Source organism: Pristis pectinata, chromosome 25, assembly GCF_009764475.1.
Source record: "Pristis pectinata isolate sPriPec2 chromosome 25, sPriPec2.1.pri, whole genome shotgun sequence".
NCBI lineage: Eukaryota > Metazoa > Chordata > Chondrichthyes > Rhinopristiformes > Pristidae > Pristis > Pristis pectinata.
Window position 1 is genome coordinate 1630234 of NC_067429.1, and position 14373 is coordinate 1644606.

General features: G+C 40.8%; 1 protein-coding gene across 3 annotated transcripts in view; it reads right to left on the reverse strand.

The window, feature by feature from the left end:
- smarce1 (SWI/SNF related, matrix associated, actin dependent regulator of chromatin, subfamily e, member 1) overlaps positions 1-14373 on the reverse strand; it is a 75832-nt gene that overhangs the window by 40436 nt on the left and 21023 nt on the right. For 2 of the 3 annotated variants that reach the window (XM_052038742.1, XM_052038740.1), the window contains exons 4-5: positions 12623-12727; positions 3099-3170 (exon numbers count right to left, since the gene is read on the reverse strand). In XM_052038742.1, the coding sequence (XP_051894702.1) occupies positions 3099-3170; positions 12623-12727 (177 nt within the window). The remainder of the gene's footprint in view (positions 1-3098; positions 3171-12622; positions 12728-14373) is intronic. The other variant, XM_052038741.1, reaches the window with a different exon arrangement.

Genomic DNA, 14373 nt, shown 5'->3' on the forward strand with positions numbered 1-14373 from the left:
AATAGATCTGGCTGGACACATTAATTAGGCACTGGACTCCTCTGTCAAAATTGATCACTATTCCACGATCATCATGGACCAGATAAACAACCTATCCCCAACTTCTCTTCACTGCAACAATCTTCTGAAATTGTTCCCATCTACCATCTCCAGCTCCACTTTCAACAGCGGATGAGGAGCTCATGGATATCTTAGCTATTAACAGCAGCAGCTTTCAGTTATAAGAATCTTTACTGTAGCAAGACCTCCCAAGCAACTTCCCATAAGCATTATCAAATAAAACCTGACAGCGAATCACGCAAGGATATAGAGGTGATCATCACGTTACGTGGAGGTTGTGTTCCTAGAAAACAATTCGCATCACAATTTTCCATAATGTGAAGCTGCATTATCTGTGCATGCGTCAAGAAATGTGAGCTGAAATGAATTTATTTACTTTTATTCACGCAAATTCAGTGAGAGCAAATTTAATTCCATATCTCAGATTTTTGGGTAGTGATTTGTGAATTCTCTATGAGCCAATTTCAATTAACCAAAGGGCTGTAGTTCAGGGATCGCCTGTATTAGGACAGATGTTCAAGAGTGTGAGCAAAGAGCAAGGTCTACAGAGCATCCCAGGATGCTGCCTGGACTAGAGGGTATATGCTATAAGGAGAGATTAGACAAACTAGGCTTGTTTTCTCTGGAGCAGCGGAGGCTGGGGAGGGGGGGAAACCAGATAAAAATTTATAAAATTACGAGAGGCATAGATAGACAGCTGGTCTCTTTTCATGCATTTAAGGTGAGGGAGGCAAGTTCAAAAGGAAATGTACGGGGCAGGTTTTTTTTAAAAAACACAGAGAGTGGTAGGTGCCTGGAATGTGCTGTTGGGGGTGGTGGTGGAGGCAGATACGACAGACGCACTTAAGGGGCTCTTAGATAGGGACATGAATATGCAGGGAATGGAGGGATATGGATCATGCGCAGGCAGAAGGTGACATTAGTTTAATTCGTTCAGCACAACATTGTGGGCCAAAGACCCTGTTCTTGTGCTGTACTGTTCTATGTTCCATCTTAAAGGCAGGAGGTGGAATAGTGGGGAAAAATACAGGTAGCAAGTTCCTTAGGGCTTTGGTAGTGAAAAAGTATGGCCACCAATGGAGAAGCAATTACACTGGTGAATGGTTAAGAAGTCAGAATTGGAGGAACACCAATACCTCTGAAGCTTATGGGGTTAAATGAAATTGGAGAAAGGTAAGATCATGGAGCACTTTTAAAATTAAAAACAAAACATTTTCCAACCAGCACCAACACGGGTCAGCAACCCACAAGTATGGGTGAATGAGACTTCGGAAAACTGAGAAAGTTAGCGTACAGGTAGCAGAGTTTAGAAAAATTTCAAGTTTATTGAGAGGGAGACAGACCGAAGTATCACTGGAATGAAGAAGTCTAAATACAACAAAGGCATGGATGATGGCTTTGGTGGGAGACATGTGGTGGGGGTAGGTCATGTATTATGTGGGAAGTGGAAATGGATGGCTTTAGCTGTGGCATGAATACGTCTTCCAAAATTCAACTTGGGGTTGTTTATGTACAAAGACTGTGATAAGCTGAGTTGTGGTCCAGATGCTTTCCCGGGAGAAGTCATAGGCTGAGGAATGGTACTTTTTTGACAGTGGTCAAAGACAATCGTTTTGTTCTTCCCAAATTTCATGAAAGTCATTCAGCCCACCTGGTAAGTACAGTAAGGTGTCATCCATGTATAGTTGGATAATGAGAATGTTTTGAAAAAATGTTGCTGAGGGGCAACATGAAGATCAAAATTAGTAGGAGCCCAAGGACAGATCCCCAGAGGGCTGCAGAGTTAACACTGTGGGTACAGGAAAAGAACTGATGGTAGTTGTCTAAGAATGGAGCCAGGTGAGCAAGATCTAACACAGCAAGAGAACAGCAGAGTTAAAGGAGGAAGGCATTATCAATGATGTCAAAAATTACAAGCAGTTCAAAAAGGATAAGGATGGATACTTAGCCTTTGGTCCAATCATACACGGTCAATAGTGACACTGAGTTTTGGTGAAATGACAAGAAAAGAATCCTGATAAGAGTCAAAGGAGGAGTTCTGGGTAAAATAGGCACAAATTTACAATACATAAAGGGGGAAGGAAGCACTCTAAGACAACTTGTCCAACAATTGCTGCTGCTTCCCTCCCTTCCCCGAGGTAACTTGTATTTCGAGCAAATTCCTGTCTTAATCTTTTATTACATGGCTTGCTGCCACATTCCCTACTCATTTTTCAAGGTTATTCACATTTTGCTCCTGTGAAGCACCTTTGGACGTTTTTCATTACAGCGTTATTGTTGTTGTCTTTTGCACCCTCTCACTCACAAGTGGAAACACCTTCACTACATCTCCCCGGTGAAACCCCTTCATAATTCTGAAGCAGCTTGGGAGGTCCATGCACACATACCATTAAAATATCATGGGCAAGTATAAAAAATATCAAAAGGACTATGAATGGTCATTTTTATATTGCAGACTGAGAAGGCATAATGCTGCTGAGTAAAATCATCATTAACCTTTGTTGTTACTTTAATGGTTCACAGTGTGGTGCCCAGACCTGCTCACAGTTATGACCCAATCAGGCCTTCTTCCAGCTGCATCATGACTTCTCAATATAATGGCGCCCATTCATCATCTTTTGACTGTTGTTTTGTACATACCCATGGCATTTTAATGATCTGTATACATTCACTTCCAAAGGTTCTAGCTTTTCAACATTTGAATCTTTGTAGGTTCAATGTGGATAAATGTCACACTTACCTATACTGAAATCCATTTGCCAGTTTTGCTCATGTATCTAATGTAGTAAATATTAAATATCCCTTTATAGTAATGCTTCCGTCTCCACAGTTTACAATATCACCCATCTTTATTTTCCCTAACAATGCAGCAAATTGCTTTCATCCATCTATTTGTGACATATGGAAATGATCTAAGAGGATCATTTTTTTTTAGAATGGTTAATTTTGAGACTCACTCTCTGAATTTCTGACTTGCCAAGGTTGCTCCTTCACTCTTGCTACTGGGATCCTTTAGGGTTTTGAAATTTGATACTCACCTTCTCCCTGCCGATAATACTGGAAGCACGAGGAGTTCCGTTGTGGAATGGGGCCGAAGGGCCACAAGAATCCTGTTTATAAACACAAGTCATGTATTTTGTTACGTGGAAAGAAAACAGACAGTAAATCATGATAAAACTCTATTTGTTAACAGTATCTAATAATTCTAATTACATCGCTTCAGAAGTTAACTTTTTTCTCAGCTAACCACTTGGTTTCGAAGGTTTGATTGCAAGGTAATTTGAAACATTTAGGTGGCAAGAGTTCTCACCAAATAATGCTTTAGGTATTTTGGAATAAGACAAGAATAGTCAACGTTCAAGTAAGATTTTCTCAGGAAACCTGACCAAACTTACAGAATAAATGACATGATCCAAGAAGCGACTGGAATATATGCCACAAGTTGCTGCCTGGATCACATTCCCCCAAAATAGGTGAGACTAATCCCCATGACACAATTATCATCACAATGGGTTTTGAGAAGAAATCAACTGTAGGATTCCTATCAAAACTGAAGCGTATATATACGACCACTTGCTTCTTCTAGAATGGACAATAGTTATGGCACATATCCCACCCATAGAAAAGAGCAATTTCATGGTCCTCTCTCCCACACTTCAATCTTTCAGTGAAGGATGTGTGGCTCTTCCAGATTTCTTCTAAACAAACTTCAGTCACTGTGACTGTAAAGAAATGAAGGCTAGCAGGAGAGTCTGATAGATAGTTACCCACTTTGGAACTTAATTTTCTGGCACCAAATTAAGAAGAAAACAAAAATCGCTGGAATGATTTCAATAATTTCCATTTGTAAGCCAAAGCGTTTGTTTTCAAGAAGTTTGTACGTTGTTGGCATGTATTGCCTGGCACCCATTTGAAATCCAAAGATTTTAACCACAACAGAATCTCTCCAATTTCATGTGTCCAGCACTGAACCCATTCGGTTTTCGACTAATTTGTTTGGCAGCAGAAAATCATATTGAATGATATATTACTGCAACTGCTAATTTTTCATGTACCACTGCAAATTTCCATTAAAACAAGATTTACATTTTAGCTTTGCACTGCTCAACCCTAAAGGACAGTTAAAGAGCAATTGTTGCTGATTAAAGTATTCTATTATCTGGTTAACAGGAACCTTAGAAAAATAGACAAAAGAATCTAACTTAGCCATTTAGCTACTAATGAGGATAGTAAATAAATTAATTATTAAACATAAATTAGTAAACAAGGAAAAGAAACATTGGTTGAATGAGGGACGTAGTACCACTCACTAGAGCAGCCAAGCATGCATACTGCAGCAGATAGGAAGGCCCAATGTAAGCTTGTGTAAAATGGACAACTATTTAAATACATTTGGCTGGACAATGAGTTTCACCTCCAGTGTTCTTCCAATACAGGCAAATGCCACTGTACCCAAAATGACAACTCAGGGTTGCAAAATTTTTAAAAGTCTCCTCATGTCATTCTGGGTTGTTTAATTTCCTCAGGGGTCAACATAACTGACCCACTACCCCTCCGTACCTGTCCTTGACCTGCCTGGTGGCTCACATTGCGAGTAAACAAATTTCCATCTCCCCATGTGAAGGTATCGCAAAAAAAAAGGCATCCATAAAATCAATAGAAGAGTGACTTTAGTACTCACTGTGTGTGGTCATGAACCGTGAGACATATCTACAGGACACGATTTATGTGCAATACTATCTCAAGAATGACAAAGTCTTTCACTGAGATCAAAAGCATTCTTGGAGTGCAGGAAAATTCTGACAAGCTAAGCTAAAATAAAACTTGGTGCTGGGCATAAAAAAAGGTATACCCACACCTCAAGGACTACAGCAGTTCAAGAAGGCAGCTCACCACCACCTTCTCAAGGGCATTTAAATTCTGGCTCAGCTTGCGAAGCCCACATCCCTTAAATGAATAAAAAATAAAAATCCAACAGAACTGTGGGCACTGTTACTTTGTATGATGATTTGTGATCTAAGTTGGAGAAGAAATGAAACCCCATATATGAATGCTCTTTTAGGTATCTGCCATGAATTATCCCCTTGCAACAGAGCACACCCCTCTCCTGGTAACTGCAGGTAAATCAGACACTTGCAAGTTGGAGCTATAGTCGATATTGAAAGAAGCTTCCAGCCACAGCACCAAGAGCATCAACCTCGTCCCTGTCTAAACTTATCTGCTGATGAAACCCTCACCCATAACACTGTCTCTATTTTCACCTTTCCAATGGTCTCCCCAGCAGCTTTCACATACCATGGACTTCAACTGACTCTAAGACTAATGGCCACAACTTAAATTGTACTGTCAGTTTATCCATCGCTGAATCTAGGCAGAGTGATTACTCGATTTTAAAACGTTTCAATCCTTCCTTTTCTCTGGAAGCTGTTCTAAACCCACTGCCCTCATATCTGTGCTCCTCCAATTCTTATTCTGTGATTACTCCCAAATTAAATTGCTCTGCCATTAGCAACCATGCTTTCAGCTTGCTTGGCCTTAGAGCTCCGGAACCCTTCCCTGATCTTAAGAGAGTTAAACATTTGATCTGTTTCTGGCCATCTGACCTAATATGTCACGTGGATCAGTGTCACATTTCAATTGATTGCACTGCCATTATGTGCCTTAAAACATGAAAGACACTGTATAAAAGCAAGTTTTGTTACAGCTATCACTGGGAACAAAAGATATAACCACTAGAGGACGACAGCAGCCAATGCTTTATTTCAAAATAGTTTTAGTGGCTTCATTCAAGAATTTACAGGAATTACAAGCATAGATTAACAATGACACTAAGATTGAAGATTCATCACAGACAACTACAAGTGCACCAGGATACCTTTAGTAAGAGCTGTTAAAGAATCAGCTATTGTAGCCAGGAATTCACAACGGCTTGAAATATGAGATGGATTTTTTTTTACACAATCTTCATGTTACTTTGAAACTTTCACCAAAGTTAATTAAAATACAGAACTGTCACAGAGGTTGGTTTCTGGATTAAACATGATCCCATGGACGAATTATTTGAGCTTCTTATAAATAATGTTTTGGAACTTGATTGACCCAAAGTGAAGAAAGGCTGCCTGCCCTGGTGTTCCCCCCCCCCCCCCCACTGCTACCCTCCTCCATCTGGCAGAACTGGTACTCACCCTCAACAACTGCTCTTTCAACTCCTCCTACTTTCTCCAACCAAAGGTGTAGCCATGGGCACTCGCATAGGCCCCAGCTATGCCTGCCTTCTTGTCAGCTACATGGAACAGTCCATGTTCCAAGCCTACACCGGTAATAGTCCCCAACTCTTTCTCCGCTACACTGACAACTGCATTGCTGCTGCTTCCTGCACTCATACCGACCTTGTGAATTTCATCAACTTTGCCTCCAGCTTCCAACCTGCCCTCAAATTTACTTGGTCCATCTCTGACACCTCTCTCTCCTTTCTTGATCTCTCTGTCTCCATCTGTGGAGACAGATTACCCACCGACATCTTTTACAAGCCCACTGACTCCCACAATTACCTTGACTACACCTCTTCCCACCCTGTCACTTGTAAGGATGTTATCCCCTTGTCTCAGTTCCTCTACCTCCGCCACATCTGTTCCCATGATGAGGCTTTCCATTCCAGGACGTCGGAGATGTCCTCTTCTTTCAGTAACATGGGGTTTCCCTTCCACCACCATCAATGTAACCCTCACAGGTATCTCCTCCATTTCCCATACATCTACCCTCCCCCAACATAACAGGGACAGGGTTCCCCTCGTCCTCACCTACCACCCCACGAGCCTCCACATCCAACACATCATTCTCCACAACTTCCACCACCTCCAATGGGATCCTACCACCAGGCACATCTTCCCCCCACCCCCTCCCTCCCCAGCTTTCCGCAGGGATCCGCGACTCCCTTATCCACTCGTCCCTCCCGGCACTTATCCCAACAACCGTGCAAAGTGCTACACCTGTCCCTACACCTCCTCCCTCACGACCATTCAGGGCCCCAGACAGTCCTTCCAGGTGAGGCACCACTTAACCTGTGAATCCGAGGGTGTCATTTATTGCATCCGGTGCTCCTGGTGTGGCCTCCTCTACATCAGTGAGATCCGACACAGAGTGGGTGACCACTTTGTTAAGAGCCTTTGCTCCATCTGCTGCAACAGCCAGGATCTCTCAGTGGCCAGCCACTTTGATTCCACTTCCCATTCTGAGATGTCTATCCACGGCCTCCTCTACTGCCATGCTGAAGCCAGACACAGGTTGGAGGAGCAACACCTCATATTCCAACCAGATGGCATCAATACCAATTTCTCTAACTTCCAGTAACCCCTCCCGTTTCTCCCTCATGCCCCCCTTTCTCCCCCGTTCCACCCCCCTTTTGTTTTTCCTCATTCCTGTGGCCGTCCCACCCCTTCTTTCCCCTCCCCCGCCCTCATGGCCTCCCTCCTATTCCCCTCCTCCTTCCCTTTATTCCATGGTCTACTGTTCACTCCTACCAGATTCCTTCTTCAGCCCTTTGCCTCTTCCATCTATCACCTTTCAGCTTCTTGCATCATTCCCTTTCATCCCCCCTCTCCCACCCACCTACCTTCCCCCTCTCACCTGGACTCGCCAATCATCGGCCAGTTTGTGCTCCCCACCACCCCCCACCTTCTTTATTCTAGCTTCTGCCATCTTCCTTTCCAGTCCTAATGAGGATGTCAACCCAAAACGTCAACTGTTTATCTTCGTCCATAGATGCTGCCTGACCTGCTGAGTTCCTCCAGCATTTTGTGTACATTGCCCTGGTCCAAGTTCATATCCCAAATGGCACTTACGTTCTGAATGAATGCTTAACTCTCAAAACCAAACAAATGAGCAACACACCCAGATGTAACAATACAAATTCAGAAATCAGCAGTGTGAAGTTTAAATGCAATGAAATCAAAATCAGAAAGCTGAGACAAACTATCATGCCCTATTTGCTAAGATTCAGTGATTATTAGGACATGGTATTAAATTTTAACCCAAATCCATTTGCATTTTATTTTTTGTTTTGGCACGATCACTCACTTGACACCCCATAGAAGAACAGCAGCTGGATAAATCTACTTTTATAACCAAATTTACAGAGTAAGTGGGAAGGTCTGCTCTAATCTAATCTAATGTTGGTAAGATCTTAGATGGTGACAAGGGGGGTGTACAGGAGTGAGATAGATTGTCTGGTTGAGTGGTGTTGCAACAACAATCTCGCACTCAATGCCAGCAAGATGTTGATTGATTGTGGAGTTCAGCAAGGGGAAGCCGGGAGAACACACATCAGTCCTCATTGAGAGGTCAGCGGTGGAAAGGGCAAGCAGCTTCAAGTTCCTGGGCCTAACACATTGATGCAATCACGAAGAAGGCATTAATTCATTAAGAATTTGAGGAGATTTGGTACATCACCAAGGAATCTTGCAAATTTTATAGATGTGTGGTGGAGAGCAGTCTGACTGGTTGCATCACAGCCTGGTATGGAGGCTCCAATGCACAGGATCACAAGAGACTGCAGAGGTCTGTAGACTCAGCCAGCTCCATCACGGGCTCAACCCTCCCCATCATTGAGGACATCTTCAATAGGAGGTGCCTCAAGGTGGTGGCATTCAACACTAAGGACCCTTACTATCCAGGACATGCCCTCTTCTCGTTACTACCATCGGGAAGGAGACACAGGACCCACACTCAATTTAGGAACAGCTTCTTCCCCTCCGCCATCAGATTTCTGAATGGTCTGTGAACACGACCTTGTTATTCCTTTTTTTTTTGCACTATTTATTTTGTAATTTATCGTAATTTTTAATGTCTTTGCACTGTACTGCTGCCGCAAAACAACAAAATTCATGTTATATAAGTCAGTGATGATAAGCCTGATTCTGATCACCACTTTAAAAAAAGATTGTAAAAATGAAGTAAAATAAAAAAAAATCAATACCGCTATAAATAATAAAGCAAATTCCCCCATATTAATAAATCCTTACTTAGGTGCAGAAAAATATGAAGAAAACTTTTCACCTTTAAGGAATTCTTCTTTCCTATCCTACACATAAATAGAAAACACTGGAATTGCTCAGATCAGGTTCTCTCTCTCCACAAGTACTGTCTGACCCTGACCCGAAGAGTATTTCCAGCATTTCCTGTCTTTATTTCAGGAATTCCAGCTTCTGTTTTTCTTTCATTTTTTCCTCTTTAACTCCAAGGTGGATGTCCCCAGAACTGCCTACCTACCTGCAGTCAAATTCATTTAACACAATGCTGCCCAGTCACGTGTGTGTGTGTGTGTGTGTGTGTGTGTGTGTGTGTGTGTGTGTGTGTGTGTGTGTGTGTGTGCACCATTCCTTGAGGATATAATCACCTTGGAGGAATACAACGCAGACTTGTTGGAATGATCGTTGGGAGTTAAACTTTGAGGAGATGGAGGGGAACTATTTATTTTGGTTGGGAAATTTAATTCTACGGGTCTTAGTGTAAAAATTAGAGCTAGACCTTTCCTGAATGAAGTTAGCAAGCAGTTTTGGAGGTGGCCCAAGTTTGAAATTTCTTCTGCAAGTGCCAAATACTGTTAGGTCAACTGGTGAGTTTCCTCTGGGTATCTCCAGCTTACCCCCACATCCCAAAGATGATGGATTGGTAGTTCACTGGTGTATGTAAAACTGTTCCTAATGTGTACGTGAGTGGTAGAACCTGGGGGAAGTTGATGGGAATATGTGGACAATAAAATAGGACTCATGTAGGATTAGTGTAAACTAGTGTGGTTGACGGTTGGCATAGATTCTGTACACAGAAGGGTCTGTTTCTCTACTGTATGTTTCTATGATCCCAAAGTCAAAGTTTGACAGATTTCTGAAAACAAAATATCAACAATGGGACCAAGTGGGATACATGGAAGTTAATGATAATATCACTCATGATCTCACTGAATGATAAAGCAGGCTTAAGGGGCTAATTGCTGCTCTTCTGGTGTTAATTTCCTTGGCCCTTTAATATCCAGCCTTATACTTTACCTCCAAGAGTTCAGTAAATATTAACCAGGTTAGCTTACAGTTTTACAGAAGAGTACATTTGTGGAGAACTCTTCAGACATATTAGCTCTCATGGACATCCAGCTATTCTGGCTCACATCCTGACTTAATGAGTTGCTTGTGGCAAAGGCTCAATATTAAACATATTATAACAGAATTGAGGTCAAATGCTAATCTATATACTTGATGATTTAGTTTGGCAAGTAGGTTCTAGGCAGTATTAAACTATTTGAGATCAGTGCCTTACTCCAATAAACAGTGCACCGAATTGACTGAAATTTTTCAATTTGAATTATAAAGCATATGATGAATGATCTTCCTGTGACCAATGAAATTTATACACTTTTCTCCATCCAGTAATGTTGGTTTGATACTCTGTAGGAACTCTTAATTTAATACACTAACCATGAAGTGAAACTTGCATTGAGCAATCAGACATTGTTGAAACTAGACCAAATGAACTAAAACAAAAGGCACTTGCCCAACACAAAGTGCAGAAATTGCTGAAAATAATCAGCAGATCATACAACATTACCCAGCAAGTCAAACAGAGATAACATATCAGAGCAAAGACCCACAGATCATGCCCAAAATGCTGAGCAACTCCAGCATTTTTTATTTGTATTTGAAGATGTGGTCTTTTCATTTTGTACTCTGCTTTATATTTATGATGCTATATATTTGGAACCAAATCTGTGAGACATAGCTGAACCAAATCAGGATCAGAATCAGAATTAGGGTAGCTGTTTTTAATAAATTACTAATGACAGATTTGTGTTGCATTTGGATTTGATAAAAATATATGAAGAGCTTTCAAGAGATAGGATTATAAGAGATGGGAGCAGGTGTGGCCATGCAGGTCCACAAGTCTGCTTTGCCATTCCCTGTCCAATTCCTGTAATCCTTAATTCCCATGTAGTCCCAAAATCTATTTATCTCAATCTTCAGTAGACTGAGTGACTCATCATCCATAGCTCTTTGGATGGAGAATTTCAAAGGTTCACAACTCTCTAAGAGAATAAATTCCTTCACATCTCAATTTATATAACTGATGCCTTAGTCTGACACAGGGATTTTAGACTCCTTAGACAGTATAGGTCCATTCTTCTCAATTTCCTACTGGAATATGCTATTCTCTCACAAAGGAAGATTCAACCAAAATTCCTCTGTAAAGGAACATTCCAAAAGGGGTTTTGCAAAGTATTTACAGAAATCATAAGAATGAAGCATAGAAAAAGAGAGGATAATATGAATGGGAGTGGTGTGGTTGATAACATACCTACTACCAAAAAAATACACTATCAGCAGATTTTCTATTGGTTAATAACTTCAGACTTACATAATGAAATACCAATACAAGACAGACACATATTCCACGGTAAAACTTATCTGAGCCAAATATGGTATATCTAACCCCGGTATAATAGGTACAACAGGTGCCGGCACTCACTGGAGATGCAGTGACAAATAATCAACAAAATGGTGTCTTCTTTCCTGCTTCTATCAGTCATCTTGTTGCTTTGCCACTGCTCAGGACAAATGGAAGGAGGAAATGTTATCTGTTACTGCCCATGAGAAATTGATGTGCATGGTGATGCACAGGCAGTTTCCTGCTGCCAATTCTATATCCTACAGGGTGATTCAGAAGAAGCATTGCTTTGTATTTAACCTATGTTGTACCCAACCTGGAAACACTTAGTGCTAAACACTAGATGAAATACAAACCTTGGAAATTCCTTTCCTAACAGTGAAATTCCCCCCAAATCATGGTGATGACAAACACAAGGGGAAATAAAAGCAAAATATAGAAATTAACATTGGCAAGGTATACACCTTTTCTGAACTCCATAATATTTAGCAATAAAGGATCCCAAGGATCAAAGGATCATACAAAAAAAAATTTGAGGGTGAGATAATAGGATTAAAAGTCACGAGGGAAATTCTGTGCACACAGGATAAAAGCAGATGGCTGTTTTGCTGAGGCAACTAGTCACTGCCTTAACTAAACAATTCCAATATTTATTTTGAAACACATACAATACTTTTAAGTTCTGCCACAAAGCCCAAATAAAAATCTGAAGTGCAAATATATAGCAATCCTATCAACAAATGAAACTCAGGTTAACATTTCAGTTAAAGTCCTTTTAACAGAAGAGTTCCCATAAAGGATCCCAACAGAAACAGTAACCAGCCTTCACAGAAAAGATGCTGACAAAGCTTCTTAATGTTTCCAACAATTTCAATTTACATTTCAAAATTTCCCAACATTCACACATTTTCCTTATTAATTCTGTTTCGATGTTTCTCACCCTACAGTAATTATTAGAGCTGACAAATTTGATCGCCTGAGCCAATGTTCCCAAATAAGCAATGTACTGTGAAAACTGAATCCAAAACCAGCTGTCTCCTTTGTGTTTTCTAATCGTCAGATCCGCAGACCCAGCACAAACAATATCCCGACCTAACCTTTGTTGTTGCAGTGCAATAGTTAATACTCCTACCGTGACCCGGCTGTTGGTGCCTGGGTTCCCTCCCAGCCTGTAGTTGTTGTAGGCCAGATGACTGTATGGATTGTATCCCACAAACCCTGGGGTGCTGGGCATTTGCTGATGGAAACAAATGAGACAAAACACGAATGAGAATGAGTTCAAACAAGAAACACAGAAATGAAATGGTCAGCATACAAAAAAAGTGGCAAAAATTCAAACTTATGGTTGAGCATGGAGAAGCAGTTCTACTGACTGCGTCACACTACACTTCTAAAACTGATGTCATCCCCACATAGTCCTTAACATACAGGGGTGAAAGTAATTGTTGTACACCTCTTGTTATCAACCTAAACGGTTTTACAACAAGCATTCCAACTGTTGGACCCTGTTTAAGTGTTCCCTTTTCTATTTGTTGGCAAAACACATAGTGCTATGCACAATGACCAGACCAGAAGTGGCAATCAGTATCTCAGTGACGGAGGAAGGCCTCAACTGACAAAGGGTCTCCAACCTGAAACGCTGACTCCGTTTCTCTTCCCAAAGATGCGACCTGACCTGCTGAGTACTTCCAGCACTTTCTGTTTTTGTCCTCACTGACAACGTCAGCCAAGGAACCAGACCAGCCAAGCAGCTAAACCCATGTTTTTTTTTAAAATGAACATCAGAAAAGAAGCTACAACCAGCAAATTAGAAACTAGTGTTAATGGAAATGGTTAATGGTTACTGCTTTTTGGCTGATAGAAGTGAAGTGGTGGAGAATGTATTTATCTGCTCCATTTGGATGAGATGTATCCTCTACTCAGAGACAAACATTAAATGAGATGAAGAGTGTATCGCTTCAGAATTTCACAATGACGCAACATTCAACACTTAGCTTAATCATCTGTATGTAACCAAACCCAACAAAAAAATGTCATAAAAGAACCTTCCTAATAGAATACATTTATCAATGCAGCTCCTCCAAAAACAAAATCACTTGTTCAACAAATACAATTTGTACACATCAGGAAAACATTTAATAAAATATTCACTAATGAGAAGGGATACACTCTGACTATGTATATTACATGCATGACTGAAAGCAAATCAACAGGAATCATATTATGCTAACAGTTCTCCTCCCTTCCCCCTCCCCATCACAAATGTTCCAAATATTATTATGAGGCAACAGGAGCTAGACAGGCCATAAGTGCACATAAGTGCAGCAAAAGAATTGCTTATTAAATTCATGAGGAGACATTTCTGCTTTACAGTGCACGGTCTCACTTATTGGATGTCTTCTCTGACCTGACAGAAACAAGAGGATTCCACAGCTCACATTGGGAATGCATAAAATAATCACTAAGCATAATCCACAATTTCCTCCAGAACTTTGAAGAGTTAAGAAATATGGAAACCTCATCTTCTTATTTCTCACAATGTCATTTTAGAACATTCTGAATCAAATGACATTTAAGTTTGTTTACAGACGTTAATGGTAGTAACAGCAGAGTGGACAAAGACTGCAACAAATTTTTAGTCATTTGAGCCAGCTTCAAAAACAAGCACAACTAAAACCATCTAGACAGAAGCATTTGGCAGAGGCTTAATTCAGAGTATTTATCATTCTATACTTAACAATAAATACATATCGTAATGGTGCAGGTAATAATGCAAAGTGTAACCTTCTAGCTAAGTATCAGCATGTTATGTTGTAAAAAAATAGGATAGCTGCTCTTGTTCCCAACAGGTTATTAACTCTTGATGCTATTTGTATTCTGCCT